This window comes from Lineus longissimus, chromosome 15 (genome assembly GCF_910592395.1).
Source record: "Lineus longissimus chromosome 15, tnLinLong1.2, whole genome shotgun sequence".
NCBI classification, from domain to species: Eukaryota; Metazoa; Nemertea; class Pilidiophora; order Heteronemertea; family Lineidae; genus Lineus; species Lineus longissimus.
Window position 1 is genome coordinate 8,135,228 of NC_088322.1, and position 23,841 is coordinate 8,159,068.

General features: G+C 40.0%; 1 protein-coding gene across 13 annotated transcripts in view; it reads left to right on the forward strand.

Moving 5' to 3' along the window:
- LOC135499312 (supervillin-like) overlaps positions 1 to 23,841 on the forward strand; it is a 150,048-nt gene that overhangs the window by 95,841 nt on the left and 30,366 nt on the right. For 7 of the 13 annotated variants that reach the window (XM_064790036.1, XM_064790038.1, XM_064790037.1 and 4 more), the window contains one exon: positions 4 to 127. In XM_064790036.1, the coding sequence (XP_064646106.1) occupies positions 4 to 127 (124 nt within the window). Of the gene's footprint in view, positions 1 to 3; positions 128 to 12,659; positions 20,070 to 23,841 lie in introns of those variants that run through there. The other 6 variants (XM_064790029.1, XM_064790031.1, XM_064790034.1 and 3 more) reach the window with 3 other exon arrangements.

Sequence of the window (23,841 nt, forward strand, 5' to 3'; positions counted from 1 at the left end):
CAGACTCAGCCTCGCCGAGAAGATGAAACTTTTCTCCGAGCGAAACCAAGAAAAACCTCCACCGAAACGTGATGCACCTGTTACACGACGAAAAACAAGGCGATTGCAGTCGAGATTTGCCACCCAGGTAGGTTTAGTTTCTGTATTCTCTTATGGGAGGGATTATTTCCGTTATGGCGTTTGAAATAGTTTTTTATGATTACACAGGGGACTTGGGAGAGGCGGCTATTGCACATGAAATTTATAAATGCGTTGAAAATGAGTGGGAATCATTTATTCTAGACTTTTAAAAAATGTGTAATAGTGAAAACATGAATGGTGTTTTTTTTGAAACAGGCTCTTTGTTTCGCTAAAAACGTGTATCTACATTTGTACATGTAAGCTTACTTTTTGTGTTGCCATCTCGTGAACACATTTAAAGGGAAGATACATGCAGGAGCCAGGGGACCATGATATGTTGCATGAAGTTGCCAATAGGGGTTTCTTCTATCTCACAATGCGGAAGAACTGTTCATGCTTTGTAAGAGGAATATAGTTATCTCTAAATATACACAACCCAGGCCCCTAACTGCAGTGCCTACTGGACACTTGAAGACTACAAACTTGACCCCCTGGCTCATGCAGATTTGACCCCCTTTCACAACTATTTCTTGTTTTGACTATATTTTCTATGTAAATCCTCATTTCAAAGTTGGATGAAATCCTCATCCGCAAAATTGGACGGAAGGTATTTTTCGTCTCATTCCACGAATGTTTAGAAGGTTCTTCACAAGAGTATTCAACATGCAACTTCAAAATATTTATGTTGTACCGTTATTTTGGTATAACTAAAAATATTTTACTTCATGTAAACCAAAGAAGGTCTTTATCGTCATAAAGCATTCGCTCTTTCTTGAAAATGTCTCTCTCATTTCTCAGTAATTGTTTGGGGATCGCCAGATAACAGAGCGGCTCATTTATATCAGTGTCTGAAGATATGGGAACAGGCGGCACTGTGTACAGTTCCTTAAAACATACTGTACACAGTGCCGCCTGTTCCCATAGCTTCATCATTTATGTCAGTGTCCCAATTGTCATGTTGCGGCAGATATTCTAGAAAACCGAAAGCATTACACCGGTCAGCTGACACACTTGGTCAGTGATTGGTTCATTATGCTTAGCTGAAAACTCTTGTGAGGACTTTCTTCTTACATTTGCATGAAACAGCAACATTTATTATCAATTATCACTTCAAAACATGTATTTGAATTACAGGCTGTGTCATGGCCACCAATTTAGATGTTTATTTCAGGGTGGGGATCACTCAGCATCTTGTAGAAGTGAAAATGCACTAACTACAATGTTGCAAATCATTGAAAAGGCCTGGAACTTCTGTATCCATTTTGTCTACATATAAACCCATCTGCCTTCGTGGGTATTTACACCATAAGAAATTTTAAAATTCGAGTTTAATTTTCAAATTTTTGATCGAACAGACCCCTTTAAAAGACCAAAATATCATTGTCAGAACTACTGGGCCTCAAAAAATATTTTTATCTTTCATTTATTGTTTCTTCTTTCAGAATATCTTTGAATGCCTGTGGTTCTTTTTCAGTTTTTGTTTCATATTAGTAATTCATCACAGTATTTGTTATCATGTATCGAGAATTATTTGATTTGTCAAATTGTGCCCGAGGTATCAGTTTTGGCTTTTATCAGTAGTATCACCATCTTCCGAGTAGGAAAGTAAGTGAAATTCCCACAGCCATGATAGCAGTACCTCTAACCACATGTAGATAGCAGCACTTAAGTTTTTTATTCACTGTCACGATCAACTCAGCTTTATCTTGTAGAGGGCATGTTCTTGTTAGAATCTATTGGGCAGGCAAATCAGGAGCTGGCTTGTTGAGAAACCACTTGCACACCGCAAAAAGCATCAATTACAAGAAAACATTTTTGAGACGATATAAACTTCTATCACTTTCTTTCAGGATTCTCACTGGTACTGTCCCTTGAGCTGATACTGGTTAATTATATACCCACCCCTTTATTGCCGTGCAGCCCCATCCATATGTTTGTGAAAACACAATTTTCAGATTTTTCGTCCATTATTTGGTGGCACATGCTGGCAAGCAGGGGTGTTTTCCGCCTGGCCAGGTAAATCACACTCCCAAGTAGTCCCTTTAACATAGATGGATGTCCTTCTGTGGTTCTCAAATTTGGAGGACTGGTGGCCTTGTTTTCCCCTGGGAGGGATTATCCTCTGCACTCATTGGGGGAGCTGAGACAAGGAGCTTTAGCAAACTTTGAATCACCCATCGAATCTTAATTTGCGTTATGCTGGAAAAGTCGAGGTGTAGTGTGAAAAGGTCAATATAAGAAAATTACTTGTTTGAAACAACTTTTATACGTCAGAATGATGACTTACACATAGTGACAGTATTTGCTTGTAAGGACTTCGCATCGTGGGGTATTGTAGTCAAAATTGTAGGTTTTGAACATCGGAAACTACTGAGAAATTGCCAAATTAAACATTTTTGGAAATCCATGCACCACGATTGTTCACATCTGAGAACAAAGCCAGCGACCTAAAGAAAATATTGTATAGTCTTAAATTGTAGGTTTTCAACACATTACTTGAAACAGCTCTTTAAAAACATAAGATTACTTCAAGAGATTTGTCAAATTGTCGGTGGACATCTGACTTTGCCTGATAGATGGGTCCAAGCTGATCCTTAAATTGGCCCCTTTTTCTGTTCGTCTATGGGACAATATTATTCTTGCGGATGTCCCAAATTAAATGTTTCGGTGAGATAAAAGTAGTTGTAAATGTTTTTGGATTGCAAAATTAGGGTTAAGTTGTTAGGCTGGGACCCGGTTTGTTGGTTTTTTGTCTGTGAAGGTCTTTTGGGGTTTAAACTTTAAAAGCAATCATGTTTAGCCATTGGTGGTCTATTGAATCCTTACAAAAGAGACAAGGTTGATCACCTTGGCTGGTCTGGTATATAAATAGTGCATCAAAGTGAATTTTGCACGATTAGCATATTAGCCTACCTCTACATTTTTATGTACCTTTTCATTTCCTGATCTAAACTCCAGCGCAGATAAGTTAGCTAGATTCCACCTGCTGAACATGTAGACAGAATGGTGTTCTATTCTGAAACTCCTGAAAGGACTTCCACTGGCGCGGGCAATGGACATTGTGGTGCTCGTGCAAAATTCACTTTAAAGCTGATGACCACGTGTTCAAAAACCCAATCGGCCAAGCTAGAAACAGGGATGGGACCAGATTGTGCCATAAATGTACTCGATTTTACCAACCAACAACTTCCTGCACACCACACCTTTGGGACCATTCAAAGACGTCAAGAAAAATAGCAAAAAACTCAAATGCGATAAATGTTTCTAAACACTCTTTCTATACGTCTACATGCATCGCCCAAGGCCTGAACTTTCTTATTAGGCCTACTGTGATATACCATGCACCACTTATGCCACACTTTTGTTCGAGTTTTGTATTGACCTCTTTCAACTTTTTCCTTCAAGAATAGCATTGGTGGTAATAGAGGATTTTCTTGCTTTATGAGTGAGCTGTGTACAAGCTAGGCTATTCTAGGCCCTTTTACCCCACCCTTTAAGCTTAACACGCAGCATATAGCATTAGTCCCTATGTACATGATGTATGATTAGCCCTTTTGATCTCACCCCAGCCCATTCAAAACATTGGTCAAGCTTTCTCTTTAGGGAAAGTTGTTTGCTTCAAACACTCAATTTATCAAAATAATGTTATTGCAGACCCAGAGGGTTAATTAATTTGAAATCTCTGCCATAAATATTGATGTACACAATGGCACCTGTTGTGTGTCTACTGCCTACTTTATGAAAAAATTTTGCAGAAAATCGGCCCACGCTCCGAAAATTTTGCAGAGGTCTTGTCAATACAATGAAATTATCATAGCCAATAGAAACCTGTACAACATCATCGCAGTTTATACACAATTGCGCATTCTTATAACCTGGGTCAAAATAGCTCAGGGGGTGAGAACGCTTTGTGGAAAAGCCTAAACACCTGATTCATACTTGTAATGTCTAGCATGCTTTCATAAAGCAGTTTTCCTCATATTGAGGATGTCCTGTTGGAATTTTAAAAAAGTGTCCTGCTGGTTTAATTGGAGGAATTTTGAATTTATACACATTCAGAAACATACGGTTGTTTTTATCGTATTTCATGGGATAAATTGAATACAGGTTTGATTGCATTGGTTTCATCAATTTTGTTGTTATCTGTGTGCGAGTTGTGATTTCATTTCGATGATGGATGGAAAAGTCACTTGGATAGATTCAGTGAATGAAGTGGACGTGCAGATTTGTCCGGAGGATGCAATGAAATGTGCAGATTTAACCAGAGGATGCAATGGAACTTTTAAGAAATTGCCAGTTTCTGCTTGGAAGGCTTCAATCTCATATGTAATGATGAAGAAATAGCTGCTTCAATTTCTCGGTCCTGTCGACTGAGATAATATTCAGTGTTTATGGAAAATTTAGGAGATCGGGGAATAACTTTCAGATTCTACATTTGTGGAAGGAATGCTCAAGTGTTGGGAAGTATCATGCTCAATTATTGAAGGACTTTGACTATTTGGGGGTGGGGGGGAATCATAAAATAAGTTGTCGTGACTCAAATGGTACCATCAGAATGTGCTATCAAGAGCTTTTCAATTCACGAATGGTCATGTCAGTAGGTTTTCACAATTCTAGAGGTTGAAAATGAGTAATCATAACTCCAATAATATGATCGAGGTGTGAGCTGTCCAAATAAGGAATGGTCAATCAATAGGGTTAGCCAGTTCTGAACCTTTTGCATTTCCTATTTTTGACTGGTTTATTACAAGTGTCGTTTTTCGCATAGACTGTCATGGCTAAAAAAATTAGTACGACTCCATGACCTGTTGCAATTGTTGTCATGTAACATGTTTTTGGTGTTAAATTCCAATATATAATTATATTCTGATGTCAAACCACTTGGTGTAGATGCTTGATGTCACCAATCAATGACCAGTTCTGAATATTCAATTCAAGCCGAAATATCATGCACATGTAGGCGTTCCATGTCATCCGACATGTTCGATTTGGATAGACATTGGGTTGGCGACATCAAGTTGTCCGTCATGACATCATATTCGTGCTTGGCCTTTGTTTTGATCTCGTAGTTATTTAAAACTGGTCTTATATCAGTGAAACTGGAGTATTTGGGTGGAATATGCTGAATAGAATTCAGCGAGTGACAGTCAACAAAAGCCTTAAATAACATATGAATCGAGCAATAAAATAATCACTGATCCCCTTGTAAGAACTTAATATAAAGCAAAGGTAGACGACGAATAGCATTAAAAATTATCAATTCCCTTTAGTATCGGACCTTTGCTGTTGCACATATTTTACCATTTTAGGTTAAGTAGGCCGATTTGTTTAAACTGGCCTTAATAATCATAAAAGGTTTATTTGAGTTTGGAAAAGTGGCCAATTATATTTTCAACAGAAATGTTAAAGTGGGTTATTTCTGAAGTTTTAGAAATTGTGGGACCCATCTTAATTTGGCCAGCACAATTTTGTTAAGGGGGGTATCGCATTTAGCTAACTGCACCATTCACATTGCAAGTCAAGCCGTTTAAGATTTAGCTCTATACATGTTTATGTACATGAACTTATGTGCAAAACATGTCTCTATGAAGGCATTCATTGTACTGTCATAATATAAGCATCGGAAATATCTTAAAATATCTCATGTGAATGTGTGCTTAGAAAACAGCATGCATAAAATTCTATGAGCAGAAATATGAATTCTGAAGGAGTTCATATCGAAATATTTGAATATATCATATGCGCGAGTCAAGTGGGGTGTCTTTTGATAGTGGAAATTTGAGCAAACAGGGCATACTGAATTCATGCAATCTTGAAAATATTTTTGTAAAATATGAATGCATGTTTCGAGTAAAACCCTTACTCACTAAAAAAAATTTGCATTGAATTATGGTATATGGAAAGGTCAGTCGTTGAGCATTATGGAAAGGTCAGTGGTTGAGCATTATGAAATTCAATCCATCATGTTCGTAGTCTTGTTGTTTTGGGAGGAGTCCTGTTGGCAGGTGTTAGTTTGTGGCCTCGGGCAATTCACTCTTCATTAAAATGAGATGAAATGAAATGGAGAGAAGACCTTGCACCTCATACGTGCACCTTCAAAAGAGGAATGGAGTGGGGCAAAATTCAGAGTCTGTTGAGTTGGCTAGGACTGTACACTTGTTGAGAGCACTTGTTTTCATGAGCTGTTGGATTAATGATAGAATCCAAGTACGGAGGGAAAATACTCCATTCTCGAAAGCCACTCATTTAACCTGCTGTAAGTCTGTCAGCACAAAGGACTCAATAATTCAGATGAACTTCCATCTGGTTCACTTCAGATCCTCGCCACTAATCGTGTGTATGAAAAATTTACAGTTTTCGTTACTCAGTGCCTTTTCAGGGCCACTTCTTGATATTAAAAATTGATATGATATTCCTGAGAACTCATACAGTATGTAGTCGGTATTCTCTTCAGCATTACAAAAACGGAGGAGTACCTGTCTTGAAAATTTTTTTTGCAATTCCCCCAGCCCATTGCACTTTCTCCCCCTCTAAATATTCATAAGTTAATACTGGCAGAGAGAATATGCTTGAATAGCATGTCTGATTTAATAGAGAATGACACTACCAATCTGAACTATACATCTACTTTGAAATATTGTAGATACTGCCTTGTTTGTTAGGTTGAAGTGATGTCATTGCTGTGGCTTGTAATAACATGCGTTTTGCCTTAGGCCACATTCTCATAAAATGAAATTGTGTTGCTCTACTTATCTGGAACAATACAATACCATTAACTTTCATATTTTTTACTGTGGTCATAATTATTGATGTTTTAAGATCATGCTCTGGTTGTTGTTTGAATGAAATGTCTCATTCCAGGTATTTAAGTGCTTTGCCCAAGGCCATAACTTGAATTACAGTTTCAATTTTACCGCTTTTCCTCTAAAAGTGACCCTGACTTAACTTGACCCGAACCCCCCCCCCCCCCAGCAAATCTGGACTAACCTTGCCAATGCATTGTTTCCATGGGAATTGCCTCCCCATCCCTAGCAACATGTAGTCGTCGACAGTCATATTGGTTTCTGCAGTCAGTGCTCTACAGCCGCAGAAAACAGGCGTATTTGCCCGGCGTCTGTGTCCAATATCTACAGATTCTAGGGATACAGCGATGCTGTGACGGGTTTGGTTCATTTTTTTCATATTCTGTGCTTTTTGGTGATGATTTTGCCTTTGTAGGATTTGAATAATCTTCTCAGCGGAAATTTTATTGGATTCTGCGTTTTGAGATCAGTTCGGCTGTTGGAGACATACGGCCATTGAATTATGTATTCTTAGACGTGTCACACACTGTATTGATACATTGTGGACTAAGTATCACATGCGGCTGTTGTCATTCCTGGAAATGATTGAATCACTTTTTCTGTGGTAGTTTTGGGAGCGAATCTTCTGTTGGATCTTGCTGACTCTTGAATTCTATGTCTTCTAACACTGGAGCATGCAAAATAATATGTGATCATGAGATCAGAGATACATGTACATGTACATGTGTAGCGGCCATTCCTTGCAATAGGGTTATCATCTATTGTATGGAAGTGACTGGTGAGGCTAACTCATTCGATTCTTCAAGGATATGACTTGTTGCCAGGTGCATAAAATAGAAATTGTTTAAGAAATTGGGAGACATGACCATCCATTGGAAAGTTCTAGCTCATACTTTCGGATGGTACCATTAGTAAACCTATTGACATGACCATTCATTGGAAAGCTTTCCAACATTACTTTCTGTTCGTACCATTTGTGTGGTGATAGATCTTAAAGACGACATTTTCTAAGGATTTCTCAAAATTGCCGATGTGGTAAACATGCACACACAGACAGTGTGTTATCATGTACTACACCAATTGTACCAGGCATGCACTGAGGACATCACAAAATAAGCAACTGACATGAAATTGGAATTCTGAGATTTCTGGCCAACAGCCATAGTGTGTTATTGGTAAATAACTATAGCTAGACACACGCACACAACACAGACAATGCAATATGGTGCACATTTACGTGGAATATGTACCGGTTGTGTTAACACAGAACATGTACTGGTTATGATGTTCAGACTGTTTTATTGATCTCTCCTGGAATATTCAAGTGATTTATGATACCTTGCTGGATCCGGATTTGCACATGGAGTATGTCATGAACATTAAAACCGAGGAAAGGCATAAAAGTCGATAGCACTCATTTTGTGGATTTTGAAATTTTTGTGACATTTATAGCACTCTAGTAGACGGAAGAAATGAGTTGACTCATTTTGAAGATTTCAAATTTTGATTTAATCCGAATTGATTACTACATTGTATATCTCAATAATGCTAAAAGGCGGTTTAAAAAACAACCGTGCAGCTGAGGAGAGTTGCATCCAGTGCAGCCAAGAACACAGAATCGTGCAGTTATGATGTGGATTTACTACATGCCTTGAGGAGGAATTACATTACGCGACTGATATGGCTCATCTTGCATTTCTAGATAATTTGGATGCAATTTTAATTAGCACAAATGGAGATGCAAGAGGAGGCATAGATTGGATTGGAAATTAGTGTCAAAAGTAGATTAGGGAGATTCTGATGGAGATTGATATCATTTGTTTTGGCATTTAGAAATGTTAATGTTTTTTTCGGCAGCAATTCGCAACAGGAATCAGTGCACAGCTGGTGCTAAGTGTTCATACTGTTACATGTTTGCATTCAAAACCAATCATAGAAGTTTGTTTATTTTTTAGCCTCAGCATTGTTGGTGACACTAGTGGGATAACCTCACATTCTGTAATCAAAAATAAAATATGATTGCTAAAACATGTACAATCCGCTTAGGTTTTAAATCGTGTTCTCATAGCTAGTAATGGGATAACCTTAAAGAAATAAGACGGGAAGCCTTTTATACTTTTAATGCAGGCCTACATACTATGCTGGTCAGCAGTAAGGTTTATTGTATGGTACGATATTCATGCCAACCGTCATTTCAGAAAAAAATATGTTTTTGCCCACTTCTTGAACACCCAACACCAGCTGCCAATTTCACTTATCCTGCAATAGATTATGAAGTTTGTAGTTGTGCATTATTGCATGCTTGTTGTACTTGACAAGTTATGTTACTTATGACCTAGGCTGTGGTTATCAGTACTCGTGCAACAGGATAACCTTTAGCTTTAAAAGTTGTTTTGAGGTGAATCCCTCATACTTTGACCTTGGTATGAATCGGCATAAAAAAGTGAGAATTTTTATAACGACTAATTATCTTATTGATTGATGGCAGTAATTCATAGATACCACAATTATATAATTAGTGTTGATGATCTATCTGTCAACTATTTGCATTGGGCCAAGTACCTTTGTCGGAAGTCACGTCAGCAATGTAAAAGAATTTTGTTTTGTTCATCAGCACCATAAAGTCAACACCTTGTCTCTTATATGGCAATGGCAACTGGTGCATTTTAAACCATGCTCTGACACGATCGTTAAAGCCAGTGTGCCACAAGCGTTGGCTGCCAACTGAGAGTATGTTATTCTTGACCAGAACTGTAATCTCTGCCTCTCTGCATTAGTTCTTCCGTTACCCATCATTACCATGAAATATGGAAAGTTGTCATCGCACACACTTTTATGACTGATGCATTTAAAACCATGCTCTGACATGATTGTAGAAGCCAGTGTGGCACAAGTGTTGCCTGCCAACAGAGGATGTTATTCTTGAGCAGAACTGTAAGTTCTGCCTCTCTGCATTAGTTCTTCCGTTACCCATCATATCATGAAGAATAGACAGTTGTCATCACCACACATTTTATTGCACCTTTGATCTGCCATAAGTGCTACATCAACGTCTCAGACAGTGCAAGTAAGAACTTGGCACAACTCACTCTCGTCTGAGGTCTGAGGCAGCACATTTTAACATCTTGTGCTGGCCTGCTTAGCATGGGGAGTCTGATTGAGAGTCCCCTCTGACACCACTGCCATTGTGCTATCGATTGTTTTAGCATAATGGTAATTGTTAGCAATCGCTTGTCTCCTTACAGCAGTAGTAGCTACATTGCTTTTCATCATCATCTGAAATACATGTAGGTTTCACTGCAAGATTCACCATCCTGTAAGGGTCGCATGTTGGAGGATTTTCCTGTTAATTTTTCGATTAGAGTTCTATGTGACTTTCTCATATCATGTATTCCCTTCTGCAGTTGAAGAAAATGGCATCATGAATTGATGAAAAAAGTGCTCGGCACACTTCCCTTGATTTCCATCGGGACTCATTTTGGCAAGATTCTAGGAGAAGGAAACTGGTGCTTGGAGTTGATTTAATATATATATATGGGTAGCTTACACCTCCTTTAACCAGTTCTCAAGGTAAAGGAATAGCCCTATAAAACTGGGATGTTTTTAACAGCCCACTAACGACTAGAAAATGCTTCCGATGTTATGCATTTCCAAACTAACTTATCGACCAGCAATATGTGGTGTTCGATTTAACACTGACCTATTGGCCAATTTCAGTTCTCCTTTCTGATTGATATTTAGCAAATAGTCTTTCAGGGTTACATTGTCCTGTGGTAATACCAGTAGCACATATCCGGTAGTACGCCATATAAGCTTTATTGATTCTTAGCCTGTGGTCATTAGTTCAAGAATACTATCTGCGGAAACAGACCTTGTCTATAGACATTATCTTAACCCTTTAGACTCTAAAATAATGAAAAATAACTATAATTTCCATGTGTATGACACTTTCTATTGTATGGCACTTTCTGTGGTAATGTTGAAAAGAATGTTGAAAAGATTCAAAAACCAGCTGGAGGAGGGCGGTATGATTGCTATAATGGGAGGCATGATCAACTGCCCAATATGGAAAAGATCAACAACAAACATTAAGTATTGGACACTCTCTCCCACAGACCACTCCTTCTGCTGGTTATCAAATCTCACATAACATGTAGAACAGGCCTGGGAACATTGACAAGATGTCCACAACCAATTCAACACATTCGACAATACTAAAACCAAGCCTTTCAGCACAAAACTGAGGATAATCATGTATTCTCTTGTAGCGGACAGGGTTTTAATCAAATCGTCCAAACCTTGTTAAAAATATTGACAAGAATGATTTTGACATTGACAAACAATGATGAATTCTTGAACCAATCTACCAATAAGTCCTGTTCAAAATTCTCCACCGAACTGTTAGAATACGACTCAAAGCATGGGCTATTTACAATCTTGCTCGGCCTATTACCTTTTGAACCGTCGCTGACTAATTTCGGCCCGATTTCAGGCCTAATTTGCTAATCCTTTTGGGAGATAGAGCAACTCTGCCATACGAAAGCCTATATGTGATTACCAGACTGAGATAAAATGCTTACAAGACTAGATTTACTTGTATCACAAGATCGAGTTTAATACTGGCAAAGCGCACAGTCAAACGTTTTGAAGTTTTCTGCGTCGGATAAAATCACGTTTCTGACTTTCTCTTCCTTGTGTTGTGCCATGACGACAATGAGTCTGGAATATATTCTTTTCGTCTGACCACCAAGTTGTTGTCGTTTACAGATGTTCTTGTGACCTTGCATTCAAAATTATCCATGGAACAATGGAGGCTATTCTTCAACTAGTGGCTACTTGATAGCCTAACAGTTTGACCAGTGACTATTATCTGTATGATTCCACTTTTGGATACGTAGTTTTGAGTAAACTATAGATCTTAGCAAAAAGGGATGCTCCCAGTCCCAACTTTGGTGTATTGCACATTGTCATATTTGTACATTGATGCATAGCTCCTCTTTCCGAAGACCACATCTCCAAATGCTCTATTGGGTTTCTGCGAAAGAGCCAGTTGGAATGTCTTAACTCTCATGATGGGAAGACGGTTTGGGGAATCGCATCCAGTAACTTTACCAAGCTTTATTTGGTGTGTTACTGAATTGGCACCTGGACAAACCTATACGATAGTAGGCCCTGTCCAAATTTGATTACAGACCCACATCACTTCCAACACAACTCATAGTCATTATAATAATGGTTATAATGAAAACAACTAATTAAACCTGACCACCCTTATGGACTGCACAGCTGGAAAAACCATTGTAGACAACATGACTTTGATCAGTACTTCATGGAGAGCCAGGCTGGAATACCTGTGATAGTATAACAAGCCTGTCAATACACTGTCAGTGAAGACACACATGTATTTCCTGGACAAGATAAAGTGACATGTGATGTCCTAGGTCAACCTACCTGATCTAAACTCAACTTTGTTGTTTTAACCGCCCAATCAAACCATAGGATCTGTACATTTCTAATCGGGGACTTGACTTAGTTTTAGACATCCAATGAAATTTCAGACATGTTGAAAACCCCTTCATGTATTCAAGTTCAACTCATTTGTCTGCCATTAGAAGCAATGGAGAGTACATGCAGTAGGATTCTCTGCTAATTGTCTATGGACTTCGTATTGTGGTCATCTTCTTACTTGCCAATTATGTTGACTTTTCGTTTAGGCTTTTAGAATTATTGGTGCAAATTTGATTTCGAAAGGATTTACAAAAACATGTGATTGTGTTATTTTAAGGATGTTGAGGATTGGTCAGGATATTGACTCTGTTTGAACAATGTGCTAAGTTCCTTTTGATATTCATCAAATAACTTTAAAGGGCCTACGAGTAGGCCTATTTGTCTGCCAGCATGACTTCTAAAGGTAATCCCATTGCTAGCACTAAAGAAAGTTCCGATAGTAATTTAGGTCCTTCAGAAAATGAATATAAACAAAGATCGAGGTATTCAGGCTATCCCGCCGCTGTCACCAATAATGGCATTGCTGACAGGCATGACAAGCTTGCTTTTAAATCTGCAGGGGTCACCGCTCGGGTAAAAGAAGGACTACAAACTTTTAAGGTTTTATCTTCCAAGACTGCGAGGAGGAGGTCCCCTCTGAGGAATACTGCTGACTTGGAAAAGGGGAAAAGGAGTTCTGCTGGTACTACTGAAAAGGATAGAAGTTATCAATCTGAACGTCTGAAGCAGAGGCCCGTTAGTGTGGGTAAGACTGCTTCTGAAAGTCAAATTTCTGAAAACAGTTTTCAAACATCTGACACCAGACCACCAAAACCTCCAAGGTCTGGTCAGTTCAGGAAAAATCAGGATAGTGAGTGCAATCCTCAGATTTCTGGTGCAAGATCTCCAAAATTTGGCAGATCTGTTACACTAGGAAAAAGCACAGATAGCGACAATTCTGAGGTGACTTATCAGTCTCTGAGGCGGAAGGTCAATCGGAATACTTCAGGAGTCTCACGGGCAAGATCACAGTATTTGAGTCCAAGTAGTCCAGAGCTTGTGCAGGAGAAATTGCAGAGGCCAACTAGTGATGCTCGGATAACTCGTAACATTTCAAGGACCCGTAATTTGGACAGAAACAAACTATTGGATTCAGTGCAGCCGTCGGAAAAGTCTATCCGGAATCGGGATTTGCTAACTGAGAAACCCCGGCCTGGAAGTCCGGGAACTGTTGCTAATAAAGTAAGTTCATCCACCCAAAGACGGAAACGAACTTTACCAGATTTGCCAGCCCAGCCAACTCGCACAAGTAAACTCCTTGCTGCAGTTAGAAATGTCACAAGTGAGGACTTGGCTGTGGTGAGTTGTCAGGATTTGCAAAGTGTTAACACTGAGAACTCTGAAATTCATAAAGATAGCAACGTTCTTGATGCTGGCAAGAAATCTGAGAGCTTTGGTGAAGTAAATGTTGATGTTTCACGTGTTGTAGGCAGGGGTCATACCCACAGTAGGTTGACTGTAAGCAAGGATACTCAAAGTACTCTGTCATTAGACAAGTTTAAGGGAAGGAAAAGTCCTGTTGGGAGTAGAGAAAAACTTGACACGAACCTTGGAACAAGCAGTCCAAAAACTGAGAGGCTTAGCGGAAAAAATAGCAGTCCAGTACCTGCCAAGCGCATACTAGGAAAAAGTAGTCCAGAACTTGATAGGCGCATTGACAAAAGTAATAGTCCAAAACCTGACAGGCGCATCAGAAATAATAGAAGTCCAAAAGTTGGAAGACGTGACACTGTCCAAACAAAGCCGTTGAGAAAGGAGAAACTCGCAACAAAAGATTCGGGCCCTTGTGATCTGAAAATTGGACAGGTCAAGAAGGTTATAAAAGTTGTCCTAGAGAAGAATTTAGAGTCAGATTCTGTACCGAGTGAGGTATTTCCTTTGGGCCGATCAAAGAAAAAGATTGGCTTAACAGAGAGGTTTACCTTTGATTCAGATGAAGATGATGGACCAGATGTGAAGGATTATAAGAAAGTTGTACGTGTTACTCCTGCTACTAGACGAATTAGCTTTGACAGTGGTTCCGCAGATCCTCTGTGTAGGGCTACTGTTTCAACAAAAGTCGAATCACTACAGCCAGCTGAAACTAATGAAGTACCAGTTGATGACAATTGTAAGCTGTCAGAGTCACCCAATTCAGACAGCGATTTAAGCCAGTTGGATTCAAGTGCCGATTCCAAAGAATTTTCAAACTCTGCAACCAGCATCACCGAGTCCAGTTTCAGTCAGTCTTCAGATTCGGAAGGACCTGGTCATTTGAAGAATAAAGTTAAAATTCATGTTACTGATGAGACAGGGAATGCATCTGATAGACAACTCAGTGATGCAACAACATTAGTCCATATAGGACCTAACAGTGACACTGGGAACACTGAGGAAACATTCAAGAGTGGCAGAACTGTTGTACCGTATTATGAAAAACAGGTACATTTTATAAATCCAGATCGACTCATTGAATATCCTAAGTACGAATCATCTGAAACCGACACAGAGTCTGTGTCTGTTGAACCACTGGAAAGTGTAACAACTGTACCATTGTTAAGGACTGAGCCAGTAAATGACAGTACTATTGTTGCAGCAGAAGACGGTGAAAATTCAGGTGATAAAAAGCTTAATTTGAGTCAGTCAACAGATGTTCGATCCAGTCCCATTGACAAGGAGAAAACAACTGATCAGAAGCTTGAAACACTTTCTCCTGACCGAGTAGGACCTACCCCTAGCCTGCAAATAGTAACTGGCACTGAAGAAACCCCAGTTGCTGTTAATTCAGTTTCTCGGCAGACTGTTGAAAAGAATCTTCGTACTCGTTTCTCTCGTATATCGCGCGACAGGTTGCCGGTTGGTAGACGTTTCCAACTCGAAGAGAAACAGGACGGGTCTTTGAACAGCAGCCAAGATACAGACACCCCATTAGAAAATGCAGGAAAACAGACAAAGGGTGAATTAATAGACTTAGCTAGTGATGCAGGTAATAGGCCTAAGTTGCAGGCACGGAAATCCGACTCTGGTGCACAACAGAGCACATTCAGATCAAGTAATTCTTCTGTAGAGGCTAAAGAAAACACACAGGGAAATAACTCTGATCTAGGTGCTGCTGATTTGACGTGTTTACCCGCAGAAGAAAGCAGCAGTCAACAAGTGGGTGAAGGCAGATACAGTTTGGCTGATATTCGCTCTGTTTTGGACACAAATTTGCAGGGGAGGATACCTACAGCTGTCACAGTTGAGGAGGTGGAACCAGTATCTGCTGGTGGAGCAGTTCTCAAAAGCGACAACAAGTCTGTTTTCGCAAGGCGTACTTCGGTACTTGATGCAGGTTTGCCAAAGAGCAAAGCGAAACCTTTGGAAGGTGATCAAGGGTTGACTGTGGGAGAACGGCAGGTGGATTACGGCATACCGCAGACACGGGAGATTGGTGCATTACTTCGGGCCAGGAATACCAAGCGAGATAAGGAGGTGCATGAAGTTGATACTGCTCATGTTCAGGGTGGTAATAGAACTGGAGGGATTGGGAACAAGATTAAGACAAAGTTGTTTGGATTCTTTAAGCCTAGTGCAGTTGCAGCATCTAAGCCAAGTTCTTCTATTGGCACAGCTAAGACTGTGAATACTTCTAAACAGGCTTTGAGGGAGAGGCTTAGAGCTGTTGGAAAGGATACCAGCGCCATTAGAGATAAATTTGAGGAGAAACAAAGGTCAAATTCAGACTCTGGCTCAAGCCAAGAGATTCATGAGGCAGATTTCAATAAGGATTTAAAACGTGATTCTGTGGGACGAAACTCTTTTAAATTAAAAAGGGATAACAGTTGGAGGCTAGGGAAATCGGACAAGGAGTCTGGTATTAATTTAAGTCAGGCTGTGAAGACAGAGGATACTCATGGTGTTGGATATGCACCAGGGTCAAGTTTGATACGTGTTAAATTGAAGGACAGGATACAAAAAATGGAGGCAGAGATAGTGAGTCGAAATAAGGGTGGCCCAAATGTAGAGGACCCTGAGCCACAGTTGGAACGTATGCCGTCAATAAGAGATAGAATTAAGTCATTTGATGAGGACATGCCTAATTCTCCCAGGAAGGTTTCCAATAGGTCTGCTGCTGTGACTGTTACTAAGACGAACTTGGACAATGAATCTGACAGTCCAGCTAGGCATCAGAGTTTGAACAATAACAATGATGATCCAAATTCTCAGGTGGGGGATGATGTTGACCCCTCAGAATTGAGTGTGGGGGACCGGATTAAACATTTGGTGTCCTGCCAGAAGGCCGACATGGACATCAAGCCACCTGCGCAGTCGCAAGATTTGCGCAAACGTTTAGCGGCAATTAATGATATTAAAAATGCTGCCCCTGATGGTAGTTCAGTGAACTCGCGACTGGATGCAAATCTTGGGCAGGAGGGGGGAAATGATGGTGAGAAACAGGAAAGGCGTAGATCTATTAAGGATATTGTTGGACAATTTGATGTGAAAGGTTCAGATGAACCTGCTCCACCAAAGCCACCGAGGGGTGTGATGCCGCGGGCGGGCCAGGTCAGAAGAATGTCCGGAGAAGTTAATGCTAATATTCAGAATGTACAGGATAAGGTTAGTTCACCAAGGGAGGGAAATGATGATAACATGACAGAGCCTGGTTCAGCAGCTTATGCTAGGAGGAGATTTGAATCTGGTGATAGTATGGAAAAGGAAGATGATGGAGGGAAGAGTGATAAGTCTGAGCCGGAGGTGCCTGTCAAAGTTGCTGAGATATTAAACAAGTTGAAACAGATGACTGTTGAGCCCGAATTATCAAAAAAGGATGGCAAGAAGGTCATTCGGAGGGCAAGTTTTAGGAATCGTGACCAGGAATGGAAGGCGAAGTTAGAGAGGGAACGATTGGAAAGGGAGTCGGAGTTGGAGCGAGAGAGAGAGTTGGAACGGGAAAGAAAGGAAACTGGTGCTGAGGATGCGGAGAAGGAGAAGGAGGATGAGGACAGAAAGAGGGAGAGTTTCCAGCAGAGAGAGGCCAAAATGAAGATTAAACAGAAGGACGAGGCAGATGTGGAGAGGCCACGGCCTCGGGTTCAACGAAGTGCAAGTATGAGGCAGCGAGAGGAAGAATGGAGAGAAAAGGTAGAGAGGGATAAAATGGAGAGGGAGGCTGTGGAAGGGAGTGAGGTGAAGGAAAAAAGGAGGCCGGTTATTAGGAGTGCTAGTGTGAGACAGAGGGAATCTGAGTGGAAGGAGAAAGTTGAGCGGGAGAGATTGGAAAAAGAGGCAGAGATTGAAAGAATTGAAAAGGAAAGATTAGAAAAAGAGTTGGAAATTGAGGCTGAAGAGAATAGGCAGGGGCCAGTGAACAGGAGTGAGAGTCTTAGAAAGAGGGAATCTGAGTGGAAAGAAAAGGTTGAAAGAGAGAGATTGGAAAAAGAGGCAGAAATTGAAAGAATTGAAAAGGAGAGATTAGAAAAAGAGTTGGAAATTGAGTCTGAAGAGAAAAGGCAGGGGCCGGTGAACAGGAGTGAGAGCCTTAGAAAGAGGGAAGAGGAGTGGATAGAAAAGGTTGAAAGGGAGAAATTGGAAAAAGAGGCAGAGATTGAAAAATTGGAAAAGGAGAGACTTGAGAGAGAGTTGGAAAGTGAGACTGATGGAACGATTAAGAAAAGGAAGCCTGTTAGTAGGAGTGCAAGTATACAACAACGTGAATCGGAGTGGAAAGAAAAAATAGAGAAGGATAGGATAGAAAAGGAGAGATTGGATCAAGAGGGGGATTTGGGGGATGAGTCACAAGTGAGGGAGAGGAGGAAACCTGTAATAAGGACTGCAAGTGCCCGGATGAGGCAGGAGGAATGGAAGGCCAAACTGGAAAAGGAGAGATTGGAACGGGAAGCTGAAGAGGCGGATAGGCAGAGAGAGAGGGAGGAACAGAGGGGAGTGAACGTTGCAAGGGGTTCTAGCATGCGGGATTCAAAAGAAAAATTAGAGAAAGAGGAGTCTCAAAAGGATGAGAATTCAGAGGTCAAGGAGAGGTCAAAGGTCGAGAGGAGCCCTAGTAAACGGAGGAACCAAGAATGGTTGGAGAATTTGGAGAGAGATAAAAGGGAGCGTGAGGTTGAGGGGTCGTCAGCAGCTCGGGTGGAAAGGGCTGCTAATCTTATCAGGGGCAAGAGGAGCCCAAAGAAGGAGAAGCAAGCTGACATTTGTGATGATGTCAAGGTCATTGAGTCTGATAGGAAAGCTGACCTTGAGCTTAACTTGAATAAAGTTCAGGGTCAGTCAGAAAAAGTTGTGATTGACCATATGGGGGAGTTTGAGATAGTTGAGATGAGAACTGATAGTCAATCTGAGGCAGTGTCACCGTCCAAAATGAGGAGAGAAGAAGAGGAAACTGAGCCAAAAACTAGGAATATTGTTGACATCATGGGAGAGTTTGAAATCTTAAGTAGCACTGAATTTGAAAATAGTGCTCCTGGTGTTGGTGTCGGGAGCAGCATAGTAAGTCTCAGTGGCACTACTCAGGACAGTTCTAGTACTGATTTTGATGAAGCTGGAGTGAGTCCAGAAAACAGTAGTGAAAGTGATCAGTTTATTGTTGAAGCCAAGGTGGTGGACAGTATGCATAGTCCGCCCGCTTTGGTGCTCATTGATGGGGTTACCGGTGAGAGTAGCACCGATGATGTTTCACCAGAATCTTGTGATAGTCTTGAAAAGTCGTCTCCTGCTGAAAACGTGAATGAACAGAAAGCAGTCAAGCTCCATGGCAGTGTTGCGGAGTTGCCAAATGACCTGGAGGTTGGAGGACAAAGAGAGGACCTTGAAGAAAAATTGATGGAAACTCGAGAAAAATTTGTTGAGGCCGAGAACAAATTCATCGACAATTCTGATCAGGAATTTCTTGGGTCCCTTGGGGATGTTGAACCCCTGGAGGCAGGGAACGAGGTTTGTGAGGTGTCTGATGAGGATGATGAATTTTCTGACATTGAACATTGGTTGGAAGCAAAGCAGACACTTCAGTGTGAGAAAAGTCCGGAAAAGTCTGTGAAACTTGGCAAGACTTCGGATAGGGAACCCGCTACGGTCTGGGAGGATGAGCCTAAATTTGAAACGCCATATGAAAAGCGCTTAAGAGAGCGCATAAGTAGTGAGTCTAGGTCAAAGAGTTTAGAAAGTGATGATGAAAATGACTCTGAGGCAGTAAAGTACATTTGTAAATCCGATCGTAGGGTTAGTTTTCATGAAGATTTGATCTCGCCGCAAAAAGTGGAGAAGGTTTTAGTTTCTCAGATTAGTCTGACAGGTGATTTTGAGGGATTTGGATTCATAGACGAACCAGATTCTGATGATTCGAATGAAAATGATGATCAAAATTGTAACAGCTCAGTAGATTTAGAGCAATTGGATGGAACACCGAATATACTCGAGAAACGCCGGTGTTCAGCGTATGGTCTTGAAGATGATGATTTGGAAATTCTCGATGGACGCCCTCGTTCGTCATCGGATAGCGCTGTGAGGGAGTTGCACCAGAAAACGAAGGGGGATTATAAAAATATATTGATGTCTCTTCGACAAACGGAACAAGATGGTACGGCCAAAGCAAAGATGGTGGCTGGTTTCAACGACAGCGACGTAAGTTCAAAGTTCTTAATAAATTCATACAACAATTTGTTTTTGAGTTCGATACTAGTGAATATATTTCAAATAAAGTCCTCTGGATTCAGTCAAAAAAACCCAATCGAATCAAGCCAACATTCATCAAAACATTTGTTAATTTCAGATACAAGTCATATATTAATTCAAATTTCATTTTCAGTCAGACATCATTAGTAACTGGTATTGATACTTAGTGTTACTAATCAAGGGGTCAAGGAGTTAACGAGGTGGCATGCCAATGAATGTGGATTGTCTGATGTCCCATTTCTGAGGTAACTGTTGGTGTCATTGTTGGCCAACAGATGGCACCTCTATGCACAGTGTATTCACACATGCAGGATGATATGCACAAACAGAACAGACTACACTCTTGCTTTATATTTGGAATCACTGCAGCAGAATTGACCCTGAAAACCATTACAGCACCCCTGCCCCCTCGTCCCCCCCCCCCCCCCCCCCCATAGACTCGGTCATTAAATTTCTTGCCCATCCTATTTGTGCAAACCAGGACACAGTTATTTTTAATCCTCGCAAATTGTGACATTTTTTTGGTGATGATGTCAACGTCACAATGGACGTTTATTTTAGACTTGATGCTATTACAACATCTGGCATGAAATCCTGCCAGATTTAATCAGCGAATACAATAGGCAACAGAGACCAAAGTGAGGAAAAGATTCCAATTTAATTTTGGGCGGTTATGTAACTTCCGGCTCAAAAAATAGCATTTTAGGATGACGGTGATATTTCTAAAGTAGGTTGTGTTATGATCTTCATGAGTGTGAAAGAGCTTCCTTTTCTGGTTTTGTAGACATTCAAACGCCCATTAGTCAGGTGATGCCATATTTATCTGGGCGGACTGAGCAGTCGGTGGGCCCACTTGATCTTCAAAGGCCTACTCCACGAACTTGAATTTCAACAATGCCGTTGTAGACTGATATTGTAGATGCCAAGTTTCAGCTAATTAGTGTGCACAATAACTACACTATGGCAATTTTTTTTATTTCTTTTTACCTGAACCACAAGAAAATAAGTCTGTTCACCTAACACTGCCGACGCTTCAGGTCGGAAACCTTGTTGGGTTGACTTGACCTGTCCTACAAGTTCAGCCCCTTAAAGTCTATTGAAAAAAACTTTCCACATTTCTCAAGTATCAATATTGGAGTAACTTCAGGTCAGGAAATCGTATAAGTTTTGAAGTGTTGGGACTTATCATCTTCTGCGTTACTGGAGGACTTTTAACATTGACTTGTCTTTAATTACTTTGCGTCATAAAATCTTTGAATATCTGACTACTTTTACCTATTCCACAAAGCAGGCCCACAACTTCCTACAATAATATTTCCTTCCTCTGGTTAATATTTCCTAAGTCATCCGATGTTTACACTTTTGACAGCCGTTATGAATTAAACTACTTGGACACCTGGGCACACTTCCTCAACACAGCCGTACCCAGGGTGTTCTCATTCCTACAGATTTCTTTCTACAAAAGGTCTGAGTCAGATCTGACAATAGTGGAGAGTGTGTAGGGACCAGAGTGTGTCGTCCCAAATTCAACGAGAGCTCTTCCACCATACAAAAGATTTGTAGCATGACATGTATGGCCATTATCACTTCAGGTGTGCATCGGAACAGATTAGTACATTATGATGTATCCTGATGACATTGACTTTTGTGCGTTGGATCGTGAAACAACATTTATACAATCAGGCAGTGAGGACTTCATATCGTAGTTGATTGGCCTACAGGATAACATTGTGTTTGTCGATTTTTCTGCATTTTTCTTTGTTATGTGATTTTTGTTGAGAGTCTTTCGAGGTAAAACAGTTTAGGAATACCAGAGCATCACCGTAACAATTCTTTTATTTGTCTTTTTTTTGTGGGGACTCCAAATGATTGTGCAGATTGTGGAAAAGTTTTCTGGATTAAAGACTGATTTTGAGATTAATGTATCTGATAAATGTAAATGAGTTGTAAATTAGACAGTTTTATCTTTTTGGACTCATATGCAGGAAGGAGACTGTGGATTTGGATGTGATTTTCATCTTGGCTAAAATATCTTAACAATAATATTAGCATCAATAATTTTGTACTTGAAGCTAATTGGAATTGGAACAATTCCATGTTGTCTCGAAAAAAACACAATAATCCACAAATAGTCCAATAACAAACAAAGTGAGTTGACATTAACTCTTTGGAGAAGTAATCCTCTTTGTTGTGTATAAATTGACAAATCTTTGATGGGAAATTGTTCAGGGTTCAGAAAATAATTGCTTTGATCACCAATCACAGCTCAGAGAAAAGGTTTGAAGAACTCATCGTGAACTCAAATTATGACGAAGCAGAGTTTAAGCTAATTGTCATTAGAAGTTGGAATAGATCTTTCGGATATTTTGATGGATTTCATGTTTTTGCTCTGACACTCAGTCTTTAGGATCATGAAAGGCCTTGGAATCATTCACATCACAGAAAGTTGAACTCGGATAGGCATTGTTCTGACAATTCTCGTTAGACTCTAAGATAAGAAATAGACTTGTGTGAAAGTGACATGTCTCTCATTCAGGAAGTTATGACAAATAACATTTGACCAACTCACTTGAACTTTAGTGATAACTCGTGAACTAATGACTTATGGATATTTCATTTTTCTTCTGAAACTAAATGACTTAGTCATTGAAGTGATTTTTTATTAAGATCAACCAACAACGCTCGCAGAAATCATTAAAATCTGTTGACTTTGAAAGATCTTCAATGATTCTAAATTTCTCTAAAAAATTATCTGAGAAGATAATATTTTGATCCTTCTGCTCGGATTGGAATGTCCAAAATTACGCTCTGTATCTTTTCATTTGTTGGACAGCTCCTTGTGATGACTGATTAAGGATTAACCATTAGATAGGGATTGTTTTTAAAATGTCGTATCGCCGGGTCGGAGGTCGATGGATTCCAAGTCTGGTAGGTTCATAATAATATTTTGCTGCATTTTCTCAGTATATTCCTGGCAATATTTTAATCAGACGAAAAAGAACTTTTTGATTTTGTTGACGATCATTATGTGTCACTACCCTACAAACTTTACCCAATGAATCTTTGAGTCTAGAGTTGACAGTTCATCCTTGAGGGGGTTTTTAAAACAAAAAACACCACTCAAAATTGGTAGTTCATAACAACAAAATCCAGTGACCCTTCTGCTCGAAATATCCCAAAAACTCTCGACTCAATTGACATGGTATGAATATGATAGCCTAATGGTTATTGCGCCAACCTATCAAGCAGGAGGTCGCAAGCCATGTGGGCTAAAAATTCTGGCTCTTTACATCTGTCAGATGGACCAGTAAGTCATGGTTCAATGTAGCCTGGACAGTAGCCCATGGACAAACACTTCAGTAAGCACAGGCCTACAGGCTATGCAGATAACCATTATCATGATCATCATTGGTCTTTATAAAAAACTGCAGTGATGCATCACATAGTTTGTATCCAGATTGAACCCATTTAACAATAAAGTCAATTGATGCTGATGGATCTGATATAACCGTTCCATTCAATTTGAAATTAATAGCTTTGTTGTATATGATATGTAAACGCCATATCACCATACAAATGATGGTATTGGTGTTATTGTTATCAAAGTTGATATGAATCTCCCATCATTTGGTTGCCTAGGTTTGGATGTTAGCCCTTGGCCTTTAGATTCAGAATTTGGATGAAAGTGAGTGCTTTAATTTTAGTTATTGTGACCAATCAC